At 35.6% G+C, this 24,566-nt stretch overlaps 3 protein-coding genes across 3 annotated transcripts in view; all 3 read right to left on the bottom strand.

The window, feature by feature from the left end:
- LOC118739352 (putative phosphatidate phosphatase) overlaps positions 1-7,282 on the bottom strand; it is a 15,271-nt gene extending 7,989 nt beyond the window's left edge. The window contains exon 1 of the mRNA XM_036470615.1: positions 7,061-7,282. The gene's annotated coding sequence lies outside the window, so the exon portion shown is untranslated. The remainder of the gene's footprint in view (positions 1-7,060) is intronic.
- A 2,784-nt stretch (positions 7,283-10,066) lies between these two features.
- Positions 10,067-11,542, bottom strand: LOC118739943 (putative phosphatidate phosphatase). The gene has a single exon (XM_036471443.1). It carries the CDS (start codon positions 11,074-11,076, stop codon positions 10,096-10,098), a length of 981 nt encoding a protein of 326 aa, XP_036327336.1. The 5' UTR covers positions 11,077-11,542; the 3' UTR covers positions 10,067-10,095.
- A 9,033-nt stretch (positions 11,543-20,575) lies between these two features.
- On the bottom strand, positions 20,576-23,708 carry LOC118739350 (putative phosphatidate phosphatase). Its single transcript, XM_036470614.1, has one exon. It carries the CDS (start codon positions 22,695-22,697, stop codon positions 21,693-21,695), a length of 1,005 nt encoding a protein of 334 aa, XP_036326507.1. The 5' UTR covers positions 22,698-23,708; the 3' UTR covers positions 20,576-21,692.
- Between the last annotated feature and the right edge of the window lie 858 nt (positions 23,709-24,566).

Here is a 24,566-nt window from a genome sequence, read left to right as displayed (position 1 = left end):
TCACTTGGCATTTTCAATTGGCGTCAGTTAGCACAGAAGAGAAATGTATGGCGTGCTGTTTTGGACTCGGCCAAAATCGCTTAGGTTACAGCGCCAAATAAGAAGAAGAAGAAGAAGAAAGATAAATGTATTACTTGGGAAATATTCAATAATTTAGAAGGCAAAGCAAACCAAAATTTAGCGCAGACTGAAGATTACCAGAACCACATTAAGGATAAAGAAAGATATAGAAAAATATTTTTGTAAGAGCAAATGGAAAGCAAAACAAATTCAACTTTTTTATGTGACATTTCACCTTCAAAAAGTATTTAGTAAATACGCCCCATGGAAAGAGCGTAACGTTGTTTTATTCATGAAAATATGCATATTATAGTGAAAGCGTTTACAAAAGTGGTATCCGAAATGGATATTGTTTTTTACGGGCAGAGACTGACGGAAAGAGGGGCGGCAACAAGATTTTTACCGTAGTTTTCCAGTACTGCAAAAAAAAGTGGACCAAAGAAAAACCCATACATCCATCAGTTTATACTGCGACAGTTGTGCAGGTCAAAACCGGAATAGAGCTATGCTTGGAATACTTTCATTTTTCTTAGAAAATTCAACTAGTATTCAAAAGATAAAAATCACATATGTACTTATTACCAGAACCCCGCAAACATATTCTGAGCGTTCGGAATATATGAGTCCGAAAGGAGTCCTAGGTAGGTAAGAAATATGAGTTTCAAAAACAAATTTTTTTTTTACTCTTATATGAATCTTTTAGGATTCATCTATGATCCAAGTTATGAGCCAGCACCTTGTGGCAATATAAAAACAATGAAGATTCGAAATTTGTATCTAAACTTGTTTATACAGAAATTGAAAATAATTAGAAAGCAAAAATTAACAAAATTTAGCTGCAGCTGTTGCTATTAAATGCATGTTCGAATGGTATACGGACGTAAGTATGTATGTATGTTATTTGAAAGAAGTTTTTGCTGAATTCCTTTGCAAATATAGTGCGCTAAATAAGACCCAAAGAACAACCTAAAATAAGAGTCGGAACGTAGTAATTTATGAGGCCGATAAGAGCCTCAAAACGGGTCTGAAATAATTCATATATGAGGGCAAAAATTGTTTTAAAAGAGTCCAAAATGAGCCGTATATGAGGCTAATAAGAGTCCAATATGACTCATAATGAGGCTCATTTGATGTATGAATTTAAGCTCATAAAAGTCAACCTTCGGAGGAAGGGAAACACCCTCATATCGGACCCTGAAATGAGCTCATCATGAGCATACCGAAATAGGACTCCTTAAAAACTCATTTATGACTCCAATTGTTAGCTGGGGAATTCAAAAAAATTGAAGAGTGTAGAAGCAAATATAATACAAGAATTGCTTTCAACTACTTGAATCGTGTAAATCGGGTGTAAGTAAGTAACTACGAATCAGAACAAACGTAGAGAGTAGGCTTGCGCTATTGTTTATATGATCGGTAATATCATTTATTCAAAAGTTTGGTGATTTTGTGTTTTGGGTATTTTGTGTCACTGTCACCAAACAAGTGTGGGCATTTCGTGTTTGAGGACTGATTTCGGGGATAATGTGTATGGGGGTTTTTTTTTAAGTGGGGAATTTGTGTTTGGGAATTTTGTTTTCGGGAATCTCGTGGCTCTCCCTTTTTAAAAATAAATATATTTTTTAAATTCCCCTGATATTCTATCTTCATTTCAGCCCCTGTGTCATATACTTTTATAAATTTACGATAATTTTTTAAGTCAAACAAATTCATAATATCGCTGCCGCGATCAAAAATTTCATTTCGCCGCCGACAAATCGTTTAGATAATGAAGATCGTTTTGAAGAGGTTTGAAGCTTGAAACGCAGCTGAAAGCTGAAGATCTGGCATCTTCCGACTATTTTGTTTTGCTTTGCTGTTTGTTTTCGTCTCAATAAAACATAAAAAAGTGCATATTTCATATATCGGTTTCAAGGAAGATTTTCTGAATTTGCGGAGGTTGCGCTTTTATCAGGAGTGTCGGGAACAGATTTTGATCCCGTTCGGCCCGGCAAAATTTTTACAGAACTTCCCGATACCGCCCATCCCGGCCAATTTGAAATCAGGACCGTTGGTCCCGCGAGTACTGATATCCCGCACCCATCTCTATTGACGAGCTTCGTCAAGCACCTTAGATTTATACCCTCTATTTCGTTCTTAAAGCGCTATTTGGTTTTACTGCGACTGAACCTCTCATCGAAATCATATTAAGCCAATTTATTTTGCTAAATAATTTAGGATTGATTACCTTATTTAGGACTCGGTGAATACAATAACGGCATATAAGAGAACTTGTCTAACAAGATAGGGACGTATAGATTAGAGGTTTTGCAAAAAAAGATTCCAACCGCGTCTTTCACTTTTCTTTCTTATTCCTTTCTTTTCCTTTTTCGGTAAGTTTAATTTAATTTTATCTTTTATTTTACTTAGCGTTACTTTAATAATGACTTGCGATCAAATAATTGCTGTATCTAAGCTGATTAAACGCTGGAGAGATTGTTAATTGCGTACAATTTTCACTTTTCCAATTTTTTTTTAATTAGACATGAGAAAGCTATTACAATGACGGCGAAAAATTAGCACAAAAACTCAAAACTATCTACATATTTCCACGTGTTCAAACATTCATGCATGCATACTTACATGCATACATAAATATAAACGTACATACTCATATATTTATTTGATCCTCAAATTATTTATAAATACAGCGCTTACCATTCAGCTTTACTACAAAAACGTAGATCAACGAAAAGCGATTGAATATGGATCGATGGAGATATGTATCTACTACTGTAGTACATAAATATGTATAAATGTACCCGTACACATGTATGAACATTAGGGTACATCACTCTCCATTAAAAAAAAAAAACTCGGTACTGATTTCCATCAAAATTATAAAATTTGTTATACTTTAAGACTTTGTGCAGATCTTTTAAGCTTAAACTCTGCTCTCATCTGAAGTGATTTTTATGATTTTGATAAGAAAAATGTATAGTGGAACTCATCTGCTTTTAATAAAATTGTGTTATATATTAAATTGTGCGCGCGGACTCGTCCATTATCTATATACCCTTAAGGTCAGCTGGTTAAGTTAAGTTACATCTTGACCAGTTTTGGTTTTTTATTTTGTTAATCTAATGCTTATAGTTCTTTTTTATAAAAGCCTAGCACATTAAATAACCAGAACCACATAAATCCACACTTAAAACTTCGTACAAAAATTATAAAAATTCAACAAGCCTTAACAATTACGCCCAAAAATTTTACACTTCTTGTTCCCAATTTTTGGAAAAATTCTAAGTATGTAAAAGGCACTATCCTAAGATAAAACGTGAGTGAATTTAACCCCTACTTGGTTTCTTACATTTTGTAATAACTAATCTTTATATATGGACTACACTAAAAGCTCCTTTTCATCTAAAAATTCGTACGTGTCCTACCCGTGACAAACGTTGTCCCACCCGTGACAGAGGATTTTTGGATTTTTTTGTATAATAAAGCCATAATTGTTTTGTAGTTTTTGCTTTGCTTGTGTTCCTGATTCTTTGTTTTATTATAAGACATCAAGTTCACACAGAAAAGTGAAATAAATTCGCAGAGTTTCCGTAAAATATATCTGCTCCAAAAAGCAGGTTATTTTTTTGTCCCACATGTGACAGAAGAAAGAAATCAGATTTTTTCCATATAAAAGTAAGCTGGATATTTTTTCGTATTTTGTAATAACTCATATAATTATCAATTAGGTGTAGCTTTAACAAAATGTAGAATTGTTGAGTACCTTATACTTAAATTTAAACAGGAAAGAAAATTGTTTCTGTACAAATGTCCAACCCGTGACGGTGGAATCGCCCGACTACATAGACTTACTTATGAAAATTGCGATTTTTTTTAAGTATTTTCAAATTAAATATTATTGACTTTATAATTCTGGTGGAAATACCGCAACCTTTTTTGGTGAAGCACCTTAATGTATATACATACATACATACATACATACATACACATATGCAAGCTAAAGCTATAAGCCTTCATAGCTAAACAAAAAAAAAGCACCTGTTTCATGTTAGTTTACCCACAGCCAACATTACTTTGCGGCTTTTACTTGCTTTGATTTTTACGCTCAGCTGATTCGATTAAGGCTTTCTGCACATTGGTCGTCCAGTCATAGTTGCTTCATTGTCACAATCATGATGCAACGATTACATGACGACTACACTTTCGCACACTCGGTCGTGATATTTCAATTCATTTGGCTTCTAAAAATTCACTTGGAGCAGGTATTTTCTGTTTTTCTGGTTGATATTCTCGCGAAATATTTACAAAAACCTGCAATTTTTAAAATATAGACTGTGCTGCAACAATACTAGACATAATTTTTCAGTTATATCTCTTCTTTTCTTTTCCTGAAATGTGTTTTGTGCATGCACACAGACTTTTTACAATTTCATCATATTTTATAGCTAAAATGCTCACATTTATTGAATTTTAATGCAGTTATCCACTTTTTAATAATTTCCACAGATTTTATGCAAAACATACTAATTTTTATGCAATTTTAATGCAAATATTAACTTTTTCCCTATTTTTTCCCCATAAAATGCAAACAAACAATGCGTGCACAACGATTAGCAAACGACATTGTCGTACTTATCCGTTTCTGCATCTTCTATGATTTGCCGATAACTAGCCGATAACGACAAGTGTGCAGATCTCCTTTGAAATGCATGTGCTCGGCTCAAAATTTTAGGGCTAGACGATAACGCAACTATGATTGGACGACAAGTGTGCAGATAGCCTAAGTTTACTACTTTCCCATTGCCAATTTTTTTCGCTTAGACTGATGTGTGGTGTGGTAGCTACAGTATTGATAGCTTTCATATTATCTCTAGTCAGACTTAAGTGCGCACCGCGCTTGTATGTAAGTGCGCAGCTGCAGCGCCCAATTTCGACATTTATTAGCCAATAATTTGTTTAAAAAACTGCATTGAAAGCATTTTTTACGTTTACCGGCCTTTTTTCAGCTTCTTCTTTGCCTTAAATTGGCGCTTAGTGGTTGCTGTTTTTTAATTTTTTTTTCTCTATGATTATTATACATACATATACTTTTATAATTCATATGAAGAAAGTGGTCAGTTGCAGGAATCAGGCAGTTAGATTGGCATTTAATTTGATTTATGCAATAGGAATTATTTATCTTAAAATTTTTGTTGTGGTTAAATATTTTTGCGAAATTAAAATTTTCAAATGAGCACGAAAGGTACGAATTAACAAAAAAGCGGTTACTTGTTAATTAAATTTTGCATAATTTTGTTACTTGAACAAAAATAGTAATGATAATTTCCCTAAATCTGTAAAATTGCTTACGCTATTACAACACTGACAATAGCTAAAGGAGTAGACCGCTTGCGTATCATTCTAGAGATTCTCGGTTCAAATTTCAGAGCAGGAAAAAAATCTCGAATCCTGTTTTTCTTAACCTCTTTAATTGAAATATATATTTTTATCTAATTTGAAATCTCAACACAACGCGAAATCCCAGTAAACTCGAACCTGGAATCTAAGTACCAGTTGTAGCCCGTTTGTGCTGTCATTGTGGCACTTTGAAAACAAATCTCATGGCATGGAATTTGAATCAAAATTTTCGAAATATGTATTCGATATTTCACCAGTTAATCTGCAGCAAAGTTTATTCCCCAGTTTGCTATTACCTAACCGTGATATTTTTCAAGCGGAAGTAGCTGAAATTAAATGAGTAGTAGATTGGATTGTACCTCTATCCCATTAGGGCTTCTTATGGATTTTTTTTAGATTTACTCGGAATTTCTTTCAGAATATTTTTTTGGGAACTTTTAGGGCTTTTTATGGACTTTCAGATGCCTTCGAATTTTTAATAAATTTTTTGAGTCCTTTTTTTGTTTAACTAACGTTTTTGTTTGAGATCAGTTCTTTTGGGAAATTTTCATGATTACTTTAGGACCTTTCAAAACTTTTGTAGGCAATTAGAGACTTTTTGAGATACTATGCATTTTTTTTTAATTTTCTTATATTCGAGATATACATACATATTACATTTTTTGACATTATCGGAATATTTGTTTTCCTTTAAAGATTTTTCGGCCTTTCTCAGATTCTTTCCAAAATTTTCAGAACTTTTTATCAACTTTCGATATTTCTATGCACTTTAATAGATTTCTATTTTTTTTTTAGTTTTTCATGTTTTATTCTCTTTAAAATTTTTTTGCTGCGTTTCGAAGATTTTGGTACATTTTTTTTTTTTGGTTTTCATAATGGGTGTTTTTCTGGAGTTCTAGATATTTTTTTAAGCTTTCAATGTACTTTGAAGGGGTGAATACGATCTTTTAAGAATTTTCCGCGATTTTTCTAAATCTTTGGTATTTAGTGGTATGTAGGGGAAAATTCCAAAGTTTTCGAATATTTTTAATATGTGTTCGAACACGTTTAGTTTCTTTTGGCATTTTGTGCACATTTAAAGCATTTTTGAGGTTTTATCAGGGTTTTCGGTATTTCTCACTAAGAACTTTGTTGTTTAATTTTTATTAGTTTTTAGATTTATTCATTTCGGACATTTTTCGAAATCTCTTCGTGTTTTAAAGACTTTCTGTATTTTGTCTGCGAGTTTTTAAATTGTTTTATTGGTTTTTGGAAAATATTTAAACTTTTTTAATTGTTTGGAACATTCCGGGATTTTTCTGAACTTCTTGAAGATTTTCTGGATTTCTCAGCCGTCTTATTAGTGACTTTAGGTAACACCTGTACACACAAAAAAAGTGTTGTGTGCTTTTAACCAGGCCTACCTACCGACATGTATTTCGATCCGCTGAATCCGAATCTGAGGCCCGTTGGACTAGTGTACTCTCAAAATTTCTAGTAAATTGCGAAACACCGAACCCTGCGGAATGGTAGCGCGCACTTCTAACCACTATACCACAGCCGCTAATATTTTTGGGCTATATTTGGATAAAAGAATAAAGGGGGCCTCAGACAATTTACTTACTCAATCAACCATTGATTTTTTCCTAACATTTCGATTCAACTCTTGAGATCTCAGTTTTCTTTGAGATTAGTAATTAGTGCTACACTGCTCTTAACTAGCCTTGCTTCCATTATAGTAAATATTGAACCACACTTCCAAAACGAACACCTCAGACACAACAAATTAGTTAACAGCGCGTGTTAACCAACGAAGTATGTAACTAAGCCCAAGTGCGGCTGGCACTTGATGCGCTCCAGCGACGGCCGCTTGATCAGTGACTATTGAATGAATTGAAGCGCAACACACTAGCGCCCGCGGTAAACCAAGTTGCCGACGAAGCATTAAATTTCATATAAATGTTTACAACTTAACTATATAAAAAATAACTGTAATGTTATACTTATGTGCGAATTAAAAAAGTAAATTATTTGCAACGGCGCTAATGCGCCTGCAAAGTCTGCTTTCTTACAAAAATGCATATCAAATTGTTTACCCGCTTCCGTTGCTTAAATTAAAGAAAAAAATCGAATTAAGACCGCCGTTACTTAAGTTCCACCCTCATAACTCCTCGTTTGCATTTGACACTACTACTTCCTTTTACATGACACCGAGTGGCGCTGTCGCTGAAATGAATGATGCGCCAAGTTTTGGAGTGGAGTGCGTGCTCAGCAGGCGAAGGAAGGTTCCTTATACAAAAGATCAACACGATGTCATATAAAGTGAAGTATGTACTTGTGTATTTATATGCAAGTACATACATACATATGTACATGTGTTTATAACTATGAATGTTTGCACTTTTTATAGGCTTGCTTGCACTATTGTATTTATTCAATCGTCGACCCCGAAAGGCGTGCGAACACTTGTCAACAACAAGTCAAAATGTGGGTCCATTAACGACTTCATCTTTGGGTGTAAATTGCCGGCTGCGCTGTTATTGTAACTGGTATTTCTTTCAACTGCGCTTCGCTCTTTTTTACTCTGCCTGTCGACAGTTGCTTACACTTGTATGCGCTGATCTTTTTATTTAACTGATTTTGTTTTTTTTTTGTGAACTCTTGCATGGAACGAAATGAATTTATTCTCTTCTGCTCATTAATTACACGCTTGAGTTCCACATGCTTCTTTTGATTTAGTTTTTCTTACTTCTCCATTTTAGTTTTCTTTATTTTGTACCTTTTTTGATACACTAAAATTTTGTGGATGGTAAGCTTATTGTTCTTATTGTACGATCGCTTGACATTCACTTGTAGATTCTTACGCCTCCGTACGTACACTGTTTACTTGAAGAAAAGCTTTTTTAATCCATGAGCTTTTGTTTTATTTCTCTTTGCTTTACTAATGTTTTTCAAGTAGCCCACTAGTAAAGCGGTGACCTTGAATAATATTTATAAAAAAAATAAAATTTGTAAACTTAAGGATTTTAATATTGCGAGTTTAAAATCTGGTAAGTTATTCTCTTTTTTAAAGCATTCATAAAAATAAAAGCTAACATAAATCAAAAATTTACCGCTTTACTTGCACAGAATATAAAACACCAAAAAGTTCCGAATAAAATTTGAAAATTTTCGACTGTTCCCGAAAATATCTGCAAGTACCCGAAAAAATATGAAAATGGCCGAAAAATCATAAAAAGTACAAAAAAAGACAATAAAAAATCTCAAAATTTCGAGGGAATCTTGAAAAGTCTGGAAGGAACAAGAAATTCACGAATCATTTATTTTTTATCAAAGACTAAAAACTAGAATTAAAAAAATAGGGGCAAAGCCAAAACAAAAAACACAGAATATACCAAAAAATCACGAAAGGCTGCAAATAAATTGAAACATCCCGAATAATACAATCAGAGGAAAGAAAGTTCCCTTAGGGATCTAGGGATGTTACCTTAGAATTCCACAAAAATCCCGAAAAATCACGGGTGAATCTCGAAAAGACCCGAGAAAATTGAGAAGTGACCCAAAGACACTAGCAAAAAACGAAAAATCGTGAAAAATAAAGAACTGTTCCAAAAAATACCGAAAAATTTCGAAATATCTAAAAAATTGCCCTGTTTCAATTTTACTAGCTTTTCGTGGCATCATCAGGCTTCTTTATATGTTTCGGTGTTAATTTCCAGACCATTATTGGTTATGATGAACGAACAGGCCCTTTTAATAAGTTTATATCAGCAGAGAAGGGATTAGTAGAACTGTAGAGATCTTCGACTCTACCTGCACATCAGGGTTTGCCTTCACGTCTCTTCCACTGGCTCCTATTTTCTCTCGGCAAGCATATTACTGCCGGACCACCAATGGATGTCTTTCGTTAAATGGATATATTCTTCCATTAGGATGGTGCGGATTGCCGAATTGCTGAAAAGGCGAAGCGCTCCTCTTGGTGTCTCGTAATTGCCGAGTATGTAGACATGGGTATTTAGAGGAGGCCTTTTTACCCGTGCATCGATCCAGAGCTTCATTATAGCTGTTCGGTTTAATATATTTTCTTGGCCAAGAGAGAAGGAAAGCGAAAAGGAATAGGTTAAAAGGGGAGAGCCTCAAGTCGCAGAAAGTTCGTTTTTACCCAAAGAGTATAACCGGTATTTGCAAGCCATTGCTTAAAATCGCCGAGTGAAAGGATAATTCGACACTCTTCAGGTCTAAACCCATAATATTTAGTAAAAATATGATACCTTCGCGAAGGATGTGATTTTTCATCTTTGGTTCTCGATTAGTGATTTCCCCGTCTTAAGAATGTCTACAGAACAGAAACTACTACTAAGAGCGTAAATATTACGTGCACGTATACACACTGAGACCATAACGATGTGAGTGCGACAACGTTGAAAAGCACTTAGCACACTGACACTGCCACTTTTAGTTCATGCTTTTAATTGCAATGTCCGCCCCTGGTCTACTACATATTTTCGTAATTCTCTTCTGTTGCATTTTATCTTCTCACAAAAAAGAACATACCGCCAAGAGGACTAAGTGTATAATTCCAAATTACAATATTGAAATATTAATCAACTAACTTAAAAGAAAATAATATTTTTTATTTCAAAACACTTTATATTTCATTCAATGATATCTAGCCACTCGATTGACTCCATAATAGCCGTAAATGGTCGTAGCATCCTCACGCGGCTTGCGCCTTTTCAGCGGTATTCTCTTGAACAGTTTGGCCACAGAAGTCGTCACAAACGCAGCAATTATTAGTCCCAAAGCCGCGCCAGCCGCAATGTCCGTCCAGTGATTATGATGCGTATAGAACCGCTCCATTCCAACCAGTGTGGCCAAAGTTAGACAACCAAACTGCAGCAACGTCTTATATATCAACAAAGCACCTGCAGTGAGGCGCGCCTGTAGATAGAAGATCACAAAGCACATAGCATAGCAAACGGTGGCAGTGAATCCACTAGGAAACGAATGCCGCGCCATGGTGAGCAAGTTAGCAGAGGCGGCCAGCTCATAGCATTCGTAGTCCTCAATATAGCCGGTGATATTTTGTGCCTCCTCCGCATAGCGATCACAGGCTGTGCCACCGCCAAGCGTCTCTAGCAGCTGCGGCTGACATACATCGAAGAAGTATGGACGCAAGCGGCCGACAAAGTGTTTGGTGGCGTTCACCGCTATCAATACAAGCGCCAAGCCGAAGAAGTAGATGCCCACAATTTTGTAGCACTCACTGACGAAGGTTGGCACGCTAATGCCAACGAAAACAAACTGCTGAGCGCCACCGGCGCGCTTACCAACTGCGGTGTTGCCCGCAGCGGTATTTGCTGATTTTTGCTTACGCGCGGCGCGCACTGCCGCCCACAACATCTCTACCACCAGCATGAAGGCGGCGGGGAGCGCGATCACCACTATGGTGATGTGTACGCGACTTAGCAGCGAAGCGGTGTAAGGGTAACGTAATGACGCGTCGCTGCAAAAGAAGCCGCGTCGCGTGGTCGCCAAGAGTTTCGGGAGCGCAATTAGCGCAACGCAACAGAGCGCAATTAAAATCACGACATCTACGATGAGACGCAGCAGCAGACGCGAGCTCGGGCTTTTGCACATTCTACTCGTGGCGCGTGTTCACTCGAAGTGCGGCACAGGAACAACCGGGAAAGATGTGTGGGTAGCGCGCGAGTCTAAAGGGGTAGTAGAACCGGGGCGCGCGCGCGCGTACTTGATTAGTTTAATGCGAAATGTCTGCTTTGCTGATTTGATTGTTTGACTTAATTAGCTTTCGCGTTTTTTTTTACGCGCCGTTGTTTGCTTGTTAGTTGTTACAAAGTTGTTTGCTGCTCATTCAATATCATTTAATTCCATTCAATTTTATTTTTCGCAATTTTCCGCTGCGTCTGCTAAAGTCAAATTCATTATTTCCTGCTGTTTACTTGCGCGTTCTTGAATAATTAAAACTCTTCTTCTTTGTTTCCTTTGCCTTGGAAATCTGTTTTTTCGCGCGCACTTTACTTATTTCACTAAATAAGCGTCAATTTACGCCTGCCTGCCAGACGCGTCGAAGCGACATCGAAGACTGAAGCCACGAACTTGTCGAAATCTATGAGAATGCTGCGATGATTTCAGCGGCTGATGGAATTTTTTTTTTTTTTTTCTGAAAATCAAATTTACATATGAATATTGCATCGAATTTCAAAATAGAATTTGAGCTAAACCGCTGTAAGTTTGGTTTATGGAAAAAATTTGAATTAAAAAGTTTAAGCAGCAAAAAAACACACTCAAACACTACCCGAGAATCAATAATAATAGCAATCAAAATACCAACAAGCTAATATAAGTTTGTAAAGTCAACAATACCTCGGCTGCGGAGGTAATATGTATGAACAAAAATTTAAGTGCTATTACAAATACAAAGTGGCGAACCGGCTGTACAATAGTTAGCTGCAGGAACAACAACAACACTCGTTGTTATACAAAACTAAATAGCAACAATGCATACAGTATTAACTCAACAACAAAGGCAAATTACAATAATAACAAGTTTAGAACAACAAAAAATCGTTACAATAACAACAGCGCTCGCCACTATAACAATAAGCCTCACTACAACAATAATAAGATTACTAAAACAACGCCGCATCGCATTGAACACCCAAATTCAGACATACAACAACACTTCACAAAAAGAATTAGCTTCATTACAACAAAAGTAAACAGCGCATCTAAATGTCACAAAGGCAATAACAACAAAAACAGCCATAACAAAGCGTACAAGTAATGAAAACAATTTAGAAAAAACACTCCCATGAAAATAATATTCCCAGCCATAAACTTGCTCTGTCAACTAATCGCAGCCATCGACGCTCAAGAAGTCGAACAAAAGCAGTTCACTTGCTAAGTAGAAGAAGGCCACTAGGAAAAAATTGCTGTTGCAAGAAGTTTAATAGGATTAAGAGTACTGGAAAATACATGAAAAAGAGTACATGTGTATGTGCGCAGATTGGTCCACTGATGCTGCTTCTCATGTCGACGCTTTGCCAGTATAAAAAACGCGTTCGTATAATTTCGTACAAAAAGGTCGATAACCCTTTTTGGCGTACTCATCCGGTTCCTCCAGTTGTACGCTAAGTTAAACTGTAGGTGTATAGGCCTCGCTGAATGACAGTTTCTGATAGAAATGGCTTTGCAAAGCAATGAATGTCCATTACAGAGACATTTCTCACGTCATCTTTTAGAACGATATCCAGTTCTCAGTCATTTCTGTACTCCACCTCGACTCTGTCCAGAACCGAAGCGTCATGTCTCCGGCAAGTTTGTAATCTATTCGACCCCTAAGACTCAGAGCGCTCTTAGCTGCAACATTTTTCAGGTGTTTTTCTATGAGTAACATGTCCAGGGGTGACATGCTCAGCTTGCATATAGGCATGTTTGTCGTTGCACCTTGTAGAGGTTGAAAAGGTTCAATCTTGTGCCCGCCTAACAATCCTGTCTTATCCCAGTCTTATTTTACCTAATCTAATCTGGAGTCGATCCCATGAGGTTGAGAGAAGCGCTATGAATATCGAATGTAGTCAATCGTTGTATTTTGTTGTTGTGTATGGCACTATAAGTCACAATGTGATGTCTACATGTGTAGGTGAATATGAAAGAACATACTTCGGATTATATTGAAAACATCGCTACCAATATCGTTATCGCTATGGATATCGCTATTTATATTACTGTCGATATTCAATTGCTATCGTTATATCGGTATGAATATCGATATTTTTGTCGCTATCGATGTTACTATAGTTACGTTTTATTAGTATACCCATTCATTGCTTTGCAAAGTTATTTTTCTTACTGAAAAAAATTAACTTCAACAATTTTTATTGAGCTCGAGGCCGTTGAATATAATTGTCATAAGGCCATAAAATAACAAAAACAAATAAAAAAAATTAACTTTTTGTCTTTGGTATTAGATAAAAAAGACTTCAAATCTAATAACGAACCACAACTGCTTAGCAGGTGGTCAAATTTAATTTAATTTACTAATTATCTAATTTAATTTAATAATTATCTAAAAAATTTAAAAAAACTATAGAAAATAAAAAAGTAACATATAACTGGTATTGTTTTGGTAGGAAAAATACATGCTTTTGACATACATAAGTTTTAATTAATTATTTTTTTTATTGAATTTGCAAATGCTAACCATGTTTGGCTGAGTTTGCACTATCAGAAACGTATAAAATTAAAATTGTTTATTTTAATTCGTCAACTTCAGGTTGCAATTTTTTGGCATTTCCGAGAAAACGGCTTTTTTGTAGGTAGTTTTGACACTGTAGGTAGTGAACTGGTTACCATATGGAGAGAGACTCAATAAATGGCGGAAACAAAGGGCTGTTTACAATTTTGTTGCAGCAAAGGCTGCTCCTTTTAACTTTTCAACACAAGTAAGGAAATTCAGACCTTTCAAGTTTTCAATTGAAATTAATATATTCGAAGACCTAACCGACATAGCCGAAATAGACATACGGCAACTTCTGGGTTTCGCGAAATCAATGCGATGGTTTGAGAAGGAGGGTTCTAACAAACCGCGTCGTATTACAACGGGCCGACAATCTAAGGGCCTAGGTGTGCTAGTTGGTCACTCACAGCCACTTCAACCTAACCTATTTTAATAAAATGTGACAACGTTTTTCAAAGTAGCCATTATATAAATAGTTTTTATAACTAACTGCCATTTTTTTCTTTAATACATATTTATAGATATTAAAAAAAAAACTACATTCAAACTTTTTTAATAAATCCACTAATTAAAAAGTTTATCCTTTTAAGCCCTCGGTTATCAAGGGTTAAAATTTGCAAACTTTTTTGATAAAACCACTTATTAAAAGTGACCCATTTAAACCCCTCGGTTATAAAGGGTTAAAATTTTCAAACTTTTTTGGTAAAACCACTTATTCAAAAGTTTACCCCTTTTAACTCCTCGGTTATTCAGGGTTAACATTTTCAAACTTTTTTAATAAAACCACTTATTAAAAGGTTGACCACTTTTATTTAACAGCCGTTTATCAAGGGTTAAAATTTTTCAAACTTTATCAATAAAAACACTAATCAAAAGTGACCCCTTTAAACCCCTCGGTTATAAAGGGTTAACATTTGCAAACTTTTTTGGTAAAACCACTTATTAAAAAGTTGACTCATTTTAACCTCTCGGTTGTTCAGGGTTAACATTTTCAAACTTATTTAATAAAACCACTAATTAAAAAGTGACCCCTTTAAACCCCTCGGTTATCAAGGGTTAAAATTTTGTTTTGCAAAAGTGTGGGAAATAATAAATAAAATTGGGGCAAATAGGTAAAGTGCCATAGTTGGAAGTCGAAAACAGAAGTGCGTGCTATTTTCTAAAATTCCTTACACACCTATTCTAAGCGGTTGTCAATACCTAGCGGGTCGCCAACTTCTCCTCAACTTGTTCTCCGCCGCTTAAGTGCGACATATGCAGATCAGCAACTGAATTTATGTTAATTGATAACTTATTTAAAATACACATTAAGTTCTTCAGCGGCAATGGTATAAAAGATTTAAAGAAAAATATACATACATATGTACATATTCACATATGTACCTATGTATGTATAAGAAAAACTAACATATGTAAATTGCTGAATGAATATAGCAGCCAAAGATGCGAGTTTCCATACAAACATAGACGCCCATAAATAAACAAGTGGAAGAATGTGGTTTGGAAAGTTTGTATGACCAAAAGCCTTAGCTCTTAAGTTGCACGTGCTGGACAAGACAAGAGCTACACAGCAAGCTACATACAATGAAGAGATACAATCGCCAAGCGGGGTGCGACAAACAATAAAAGGCGATGTTAGGTGAGCAACAACGCATGCGCATTATGCTGACTAGGTGACTAAATAGCTGTCTGCAGTGGAGAGTGATTTCAAGCTGAAGATAATTGTTTGAAGCTTGTTATGGGATTTTTTGCAAATGCTTTTGGCTTTTATAGAATTTGCAATTTATTTTGTCATTATTCTCACCTTTGTTACGCGCTAATAACTGTGTCTTTTGGCAGCTTAGCGATTGAGCAACTCTTTTGAAGTATTTTTCCCCCACACAACCCAATGACCTTTACATTGTTTTTCGACTAATAAATTAAGCATTAAAGAGAAGATTAGCGGAGAATTCTAAATTTTTTTTTGCTAAATTTGAGTGTTTCATAAATTAAGCAAATACCTTTCGCAAGACTTATTAGCATGCGCGCACAAACAGCGCTTTCGGTCATTAATTTGTTAGTTGTGTTTCAGTGCTTATTTTCAGCAGCTGTTTCACACTTTTGTTTTTAAATTACAAAAAGAGAGAGAAAAAAACAGCTCATTATTTTCATATGGTTTTCTTCTAGATATAAATAGTTATACGTTTTCGTCAGCATCCGCATCACTGTGATGTTGAAATTTTGTAATTTTTATATTTCCCAAACCACCGTTGCGCAGCATCAGCATCGATTCCACTGAAAATCGAGTTAGTGTAAAACCGCCAATCTTTGGTGAAGCGAGAAATTCCGGCGTATGGTGTCTTCGATTTCTCAATTAATGAATCATAATTTATGAATCGTATAACTTATACGAGGGTACATATGGCCACAAGTTCATTCACACAAATGGTAGGCTTTCTGAGATTTCGAGATAGAAATGGATATAAATTTAGTATTATTTATATTATTAGTAATATTGGGTGGGTCGCCATGAAGTTTTCGTAGCAATGCGTAAAAAATTGACGTTAAAACAACAAAATGCAAGAACGGGGTTGACATGTAGACATGAATTTAGTACAAAAGTTTTTCTTAGACAAGACAGAATAGATTTCCAGAATTGATGAACGGTGTTCATGCAATTTAATTTATAATTTAGTATACCACCACCTTTGGAAAAAATTCTATCAGTTTAAAATTCTTAACAAGCTTTATTGCAAAACAATATATATATTTTTCATATATATGTACATATGTTACATATTCTCATTTTTTTTATATTGGACTGCCAAATGCTCTGATAGACACATTTGTTGTACCAAATAAATTTACCAATTACCAATTTACCTGGGCTTTTTTATCAAGAGAGATAATTTTCGAACATTCATCAAATAAAGCAACAGGAATTAACTTTGGGCTAGTATATCGCCGGCTGAGTGGAAGATCGACATAGTTGAAGAAGTTGCTTTTACTTAGGCGAAAGCAATTTCGTCGCTAATGATGAAAAGCCTGTAAGTGAAAGTCTTTGTGAAGATAATGGCGTGGTAATAGTGATAGAATAGAATTTGTCAGCAAACAAATCATGAAATAACAGGCAACAAAATTAACCTTGAGACCATTAAAAATACATGTTTTGGAGTACATCAAATAAAACCGAGATTTGACGAAAAAAAAAATAAAAAATTTTTAAGCAGTAAATAAAGCGGCCGCTGTAGTGTAGTGGCTAGAACTGCTAACTACCATTCCACAGGGCCTGGGATCAAGCCCAGTGTCCGACTAACATCAAAAACAAAAGACAAGACGGAGGAGAAGCTTGGCCAAATACTAACTTATTGTGTAAGCGCATACTAGCAGTTTAAAGCAAATCATCCAATCCCTGTTGCTTTGCCCCTAAAACAAAAAAAAAAAAATATAGTAATAATAATATAATGCTGACGCAGCAAAATGTCGGCTTTCCCAGCTCCATTATCAATACATGAGTTATTCTCCAAGCGTTAAATGCGGACAGTCCCATATGTAGTTTTGAAATTTTACGTCAACAAAAACATGTATGTACGTACACACTCATGGCGCGGATCAAGCCAATTAGCATCTTAACCCCAGATTACATATGAGTCAGAAAGTGTGCATCAGTGGTTAAGATTTATTATGCGTTGCCTTTCTTCCATATTTGGCTTCCTCCTTTATTTTATTTTGTAAATTATTTCTAAATAGGATTTATTACCTTAGTACTTTTGTTTGACTCTGATTGTTGATAACCATCCTGCGCGAAGCCACTGTCTGCCTTATTAATATTCTAGGAATCAACCCACGCATTGTCTACAAATTTTTTTGTTTCTACTTAGTCGCGTTGCAAGTAGAAACTAATTTCAATTTAAAGCAATTAAAAAGTTCATACTAACAATTTTGTTTTTTGCGCAAAATTTTCAAGTGCATTCTGTAAGTTATTTAATTATTTTACTTTAAATTCATGTGAGCAGCTTATAGGGCTTGATTAATCTAAAGCTAAGATGATAAGGAAGCCATATGTTCTTCCTCTTCTTGTTTAGTGCTGTAAAAGGTAAAACAATTTTGACCGAACTCAAACACCAGTCGTTTCTTTTCTGTATTTTAATTCGCCGTACTAAGTCTGTGTTGTTGTAAAGCTCTGCGGTACACTGCGGGAAAGAAATATTAAAATCAATCAGAAACGTAATTGATCTTACTATAAACGTCCACGAAAGTACTGTATATTGGTAAATATTCAATACAATTACGCGCACATTAAAATGACCGCATTTGTTCTGAAAAAGCATCCGTGAAGTTAATAATCAAGAAAAAAAAGGGGGAAAAAACATTTAATTTGCATGTTGCCTGCAGTAGAATTTGAACCCTGACCTTCTCTGGATATCAACAACCCAGTGGGAGAAGGTAATGTTTGGGAATGCAAAAAGTAATGGATAGCCCCTATAACCTACGCATGAAAAGATACAAGAATTTCTCCACGGCGATGACATACGAAAGTAATGTGTCGCATGTCGCTTTACAAAACTAAAAAAATAGAATAGAAAAATTTAAAAATACAAAATAAAGTCCGTGTCACAGGTTTTGGCGGCAAATGGGAAATTGTGGCATGCATCTTTGCGCACTCAACTACAGCACGCGATTTGTACGGATAAACATGTCGCTGCAGTAAATGTATCTAACTATAAGCTAACTTTAAGTTGATTAGGAAGGAGCTAACAGTCACTATTATCTGTATATTTTCTTTGACAAAATCTAACTATATTTCTATGGCGATGGCCGCGAAATAGTCAAGGGTGGTTACCTCTGCAATAGATGTACTTTTGGACATAAAATATCAATAGGAAAAGAAATATTTTTATTTATTTATTTATTTTCTTTATTTATTTACTTTATTTATTTTATTACATTTCATATTTGTTTACATATTCAGCTGTAGGTGGTCTCATATTCGAATTCCGTCAGACATACCTTCAAAATGATAATATGACATTTCGATCCCCCCTTTATTTGTCCTCAATTCGAAAAAGTATTTGCGAAGTGCACGAGATTTAAACGCGTTTAAAGAAAACAATCTCCTGCATTACTCCTGCATTACTTGGCAACTGAAGAGAACCGGATTTTTCTGATCGAAAAATATTGATTTTAAAGAATTCAATACCATTTCTACGAAAAGTTGTTTTTCCCCATATAAAATACATGGAAAACTAACAATCCTATGAGGTGAGAGCATACAAATTCCGACCTTACTTTTTCACATGCATTTTTGGAACACCCTAGGTTACATAGTACCTTTACATGAAATGAAATTTTTTACAGCATTTTTTGTACGGAAATAAGTTCCTGCAATGCAATGTCCGGAGAGATATCTGACCTGTGGAAAAGCAAAACCTAGAAAGCTAAGTGGGGACTTTTAGCATTTTTTTTTTTGCCCCTATACCGTAAATAATAAGAGCTACGAAAAATCGAAAACTGTAAACGCTTTGGGCGACCTCTAAATATTTTTTGATGGAATAAAAAAATAGGAGCGTATTTTTCGGTATAGAACAATCCTAGGGGGTGAGAACATTGAAGTTCCGTCTTTACCTTTTTTTTGGACCACCCTAATATATATACCCTCAATATCGTAGTGTTGGCGATGTTGAAAAGAAACCATTTTTTTGGAAGCGCCGCAAAAATATAAATAAATTGAAATTTAGTCAAGTGGTACTGCTACTCGTTTAAAAAGAACAACAGCGACAGTCATGCTTATTGAAGCAATACTTGTTGGATTACTTTTATACAGCACTACCTACTATTCCTATTACTTTTTTCCACTAAACAACTACGGCTTCATACATTTATGCACACATACTTTTATACTTTTATTTGTCCAATTGGTTTGCGCTGCAAAATTAAATAATTATACCATACAATTTAACTGCGTTTTACGTTTTTTTATTCTTTTTTTTTTAATAAATTCAATTTGTGAATGCAAATACCTGTCGGCGCAAATTGAACGCGTACTTCGCTGAAAACACTTGTGTCATTGACGCAAAAAAAAAATAATAAAAAAAATAAAATTTTTGGTGAAAATAAAGCAGAAAAATGTGGGAACCACTTTTGTGCTGCTGATAAAAATTTATTTTAATTTAATTTTAGGAAGCATTTGTTTTTAACGGACTAATAGACAAGCGTTCTTAGAAGCACAACTGAATTTTTTGTTAATAGACTAAGCACCTTTTTTGCTGCAAAAACAGATAATTGTTGCTAACTGATAACTTGGAAGCATTCAACTAATTTGTTACTAATTTTCTCATTATTGATTTTTAAGTCAGTGATTAATGCTTTTTTTAAATGTTTCAAAGTACTCAAAAAAAATAAAAAATCGTGGAATTGTATAATATTTATAGTTAAGATTTAGTTTAGACTGTTCACCACTTTATAAGCAGTCAAGATGTATCCAGTATGGAACCAGTGCTTTGCGAGACACTTACCCATTTCAATTTTGAATCGACTACATTTGTAAATCTCCTCGTAATCTCATTTTAAAACAATGCATTTTCGCAGATAGGAATAATTCGAATCATTGTATTGGAAATAAAATGTCATGGTCATTATACACAGAGGGCAGAAAAATAATTATTTTGCCTGTTTCGTCAATTGTATCAGATTTAAGTACTGCTTACCTTTACTGCAAACCTTACAAGTTGACGTAAGTAATTCTCATAAATTCGACACAATTTCCGTCCAAACAAGCGAAAATAATGGCAATTTTTTTACGTTAATTTAATGGGATTCAAATTACTTTGTTTGTCATAGCTGAAAATTAGCAACACCTGTTGGGTAGACTGTAAATTAATAAATTAACACATTAAAATAATTTAAAATAACAATAGCTGTACTTTTTATTTAGATATAATAAAAGTGTTAAAGCTCTTCGATATGAAAAGGCGAATTTCGCTTACAAAACAGTGCTAGCTCTGTGTTACAAATTTTTCTCACAAGCATTCGTATAGTAAAATATATTATGTACACAATAAATATATTTATAATTATATAAATATATAAATTTATATGTATATAATAACTAAGTGTTTATCTCTAACAATTTATTATTAGAAATAAATTCGAATAGAAAGAAATCATTAGCATAATTGGAAACTAAATTTTTGACTGACCAGAAGTAAACTCTTGATTTTACTCTATTTTTTATGGTATAATAATATTTTCCCAAAATATATAGATACTAAAACTATAGCAGTTGTGAGTTATCAAATAGTATTGCCATTGAAAACTTTTTGAAGACTTTTACAATTAAGTGAAACTCTTGTGTTTTGGGGTCTAGCTGCCATTTTAATATATAAAAATTAGAATTTAGCAATTTCTAACTCTGGAGACTTTTTGGAGAGTTACAAATCTTAAACTAAAAACTTTATTTTGAGTTTTTAGGTACTAACTAAACTGGGAAATAAATAAATATTATACTTTACTAGAACTTGGAGAGTTTTTTGGAGACTCCAAAAATTATTATTTTTTTATCTGGTCACTGTTTTTGAATGAACCAAATGTTCTTTTTTAGTTTTTAGTGTTCACAAGAATTAACTGAACTTTTAAGCCAATCAACACCTTAAATATTAAAAGGTCATAACTTGGTACATGTATGTATTTGCCCTAAAGGTAAGTTACAATTAAAATTCGACTCTGATTTGAAAGACTTCAACGAAATCACTTAACCGAGAAATGCTACATTCAATGTACACAGGTATGTTGTACGAAACGTTTCTCTTTTCTTTTCAAATTCCAATACCAAACATGCGTGCGTTGCAAACTTAAATTTAAGCAAAAAATTAAGAAACAATAAAACAATAACAAAATTGCAACGGCTTTCACTGCAACTCAGCTGCACTTGGACGTACTCGTATATATTTTTGTTTTTGCACTGCAGCTGCCATTCGTGCCCATTTGCTTCTTCTCTCCCTCCGCCATGCCCACTTTATGGCACGTAGCCGTAATTGTGGTATGTCTGACCGTAGGCGGCATGATTTGGTCCGTGGTGCTGCAGATACGGCACACTGCCAAATGTGTACGCAGGCAATACCGGCGTCGCCGATTGCGCCGACGCAGAGGCTACGCTGGCATGTGCCAACAATTTCGCCGCCGCGGCTGATGTGGACGACGAGCAACGGCCCTCAAACAACTTGGCCACGTAACGCGCCACCAACCACGCAAATAGCGTGCCCAACAGTATACCCACCAGCACATCGGACCAGTGATGCCAGTGATCGTTGACGCGTGTCAGCGCCACAAACCAAGCCAACATAACAAAGCCAAATTGCAGGAAATGTTTGAGTAGCTTGGAGCCGCGTGTGCTGAGCGCCACTTGCAGGTACAGTGCGATGTAAACCATGGCGTAGAATGCGAGTGAGGAGTGTCCGCTGGGAAAGGACATTGCCATTTCGGCCATCATTTTCTGGCTAAGATCACTTTCGCAAGTGTATTCGCCGAAGTATTGGCCTTCGTTGCGTTCAAAGTCACAGTTGGTGCCATCGACCAGCCGTGGCTTACAAATGCTAAAGAAATATGGGCGCAGGCGCCCAATGGCGCGCTTTGGTATCTCGGTGGCGATTAGCGTCATCAGCATGCCCAGCAAGTAGTAGCCGAGTTGCGCGTAAATATTCTTCCAGCGGCGTCCGCAGTGGCAAGAATCGTCGTTGGATTCGTGCGCTACAGGCCCATGCTGCTTGCCACGGCTATGTGATAGCTGTCGAAAGAGTTCCACGATGAGGATGACAAAGAAGGGAATGCCAAGGACGACAATGCATAGCGCGCCAAAACCAAAAGTCTGTGCGCTGGTGAAGGGGTACTGCAACGACTCATCGCCGCAAAAGAAGCCGCGCTTCTGTGGTGGCATCCATTGGCGCAGCGCGATCTCAACGCCAATTAGTACGAAAAAGAGGAGGAGGTCGATGAAGCGACGCAACATTATCATAGCGGACATTTTGGGTGCGGAGATGACTTCAAACTGGCAACCTTGAATGGTCTCTGTTGTAGAAGTTCGGAGTATCTATCTGGTTGTATTTAGATGCTATGGATTTGATTCCTATATCCTCGTTTATTACCGGATTTAGGATGCAGTAAGTTTGTGTCACAACTTTTAGAAATTGTTCACTATTCCAACCTTCGTAAAATTAGGTTTTTGTATATTTCAATCTTGGAGACTTTTCTACAAAGCCTTGTTCTGTGCTTTATTGCCGTTTTAAAGAGTTTGCGTATAGTTTTTGGTAGTTTGTGACTTGTGGAGACTTTGTAGACATATCTGTTTGTACTGAAATTTAACGGATTTAAATTATATTAAAGCTATGTATTAGTTTCGCGTCATTTCGGCAATTTTCAGCTACTGGATACTTTGTAGACTTTTTTTAGATTTTATTTCAGTTGCTTTTAGTCGTTTCTAGTAGCAGTTTACAAAAACTTGCTTGTGTTTTTAATTGGCGTTAGATTTTATGTGCTTCTTTATTCGCGCCCATATTATTAATTCACGCTTTATGTAATTTCGTTTTATGGCTTTCATAAACTTTGCAATTTTATTGCTTTCCGTTACTTGTGTTACAAACTTCCGTTTTTATCAGAGACCAAAGCCAACACTGCAGTCTTTTTTTGCCTTTTAACTGCGAATTCGGTTGAAAAAGTGTCAAATATGATATTTTTGCTAAATAGGTATACAAAAACTTGTTTTCTTTCGTTAATTAGAATTCGCTTCAACGTCACAAATCGTACTTTAGAACTTGAGCGTTTCGTTCTTCGAAATTTACAAAAATGATATCCAATGCCACAACGGCCACCATCAACTGCATTCAACTACTGTTGCCAAACAACTGCACAAGCAACGAACCAGCTTATTGGCACCTCTACCGTTACCACCACCACTGATGTTTGCTATAACGTTGGTCCGCTTAATTTTTGCCGCACCGCACAACACGCTCAAGCCGCGCTTGAATACTGACTAACCTATTCGTCGAATGAATGTAAATACAAATTGAAATCGGCCTCGCTGCCTCAAACACCGGTTGGTGCGCGAATGTATCTAGCAGCAGCAGCAGGTCTCTATGCCTCATTGTTATGCTTCATTATGGTTATTGCTATTGTCTGCCAGGTTGTTGATTTTCTTGTTGTTATTCTTGTTAGTTTTGCTGCTGCTGTTGCTGCTGCTGTTGGCATGCCAAAAAAACATTAATATCAACAAGGCATAAAAATTAAAACAATAACTGAAAAAATCGGAAAAATCTGAAACAAACAAAAAGCATCAGCAGCACCAACAAATATCTACCAGTTAATTTTCTTTGTTAGTTTTGTTGTATTCACTCAAGCGTTAAACAAAAAAGAAATAAACGTTAAGCTGCCGCCTCAGCAATATATAGTGGCAACAACAACAACGACAGCAGCAACACCAACTCAACTCAGCTGTTCTTCCAACACCTACCTACTCGATGGTTCTTCAACACACACACACACACACACACACAAAGCGCAGCTTCTTCGCTGCCCACTAAGCCAAGGCATCCGAATTAGTCGGAAATCAGACTTTTCTGAACAAAGTCGAAAGTCGTTAGATATTACTTAACGAATTCGTAACGATTTCCCACCCAAGGCCGGTAGAATACAAGATTGCGCTGATTGATGTGAAAGTCGGGAGAATAACGTGAATATGAATATATGTATTTCACACAGACAATACACAAAATCTGTAAAAATTTTCAAGAGAGAGTTAGTGGTATCACACTCAGCGCCACCTTCTGTATTCGTTTCATCATGTTTCCCATCGAGTTTTTCAGATATCAGACTTCTGAACAAAAAGTCGAAAGTCTTT

Source organism: Rhagoletis pomonella, unplaced genomic scaffold (assembly GCF_013731165.1).
Source record: "Rhagoletis pomonella isolate Grant_MI unplaced genomic scaffold, Rhpom_1.0 Rhpom_scaffold_00005, whole genome shotgun sequence".
Classification (NCBI taxonomy): domain Eukaryota; kingdom Metazoa; phylum Arthropoda; class Insecta; order Diptera; family Tephritidae; genus Rhagoletis; species Rhagoletis pomonella.
The sequence above is the reverse complement of the archived record's forward strand: the minus strand, read 5'-3'. Positions and strand labels throughout refer to the sequence as shown.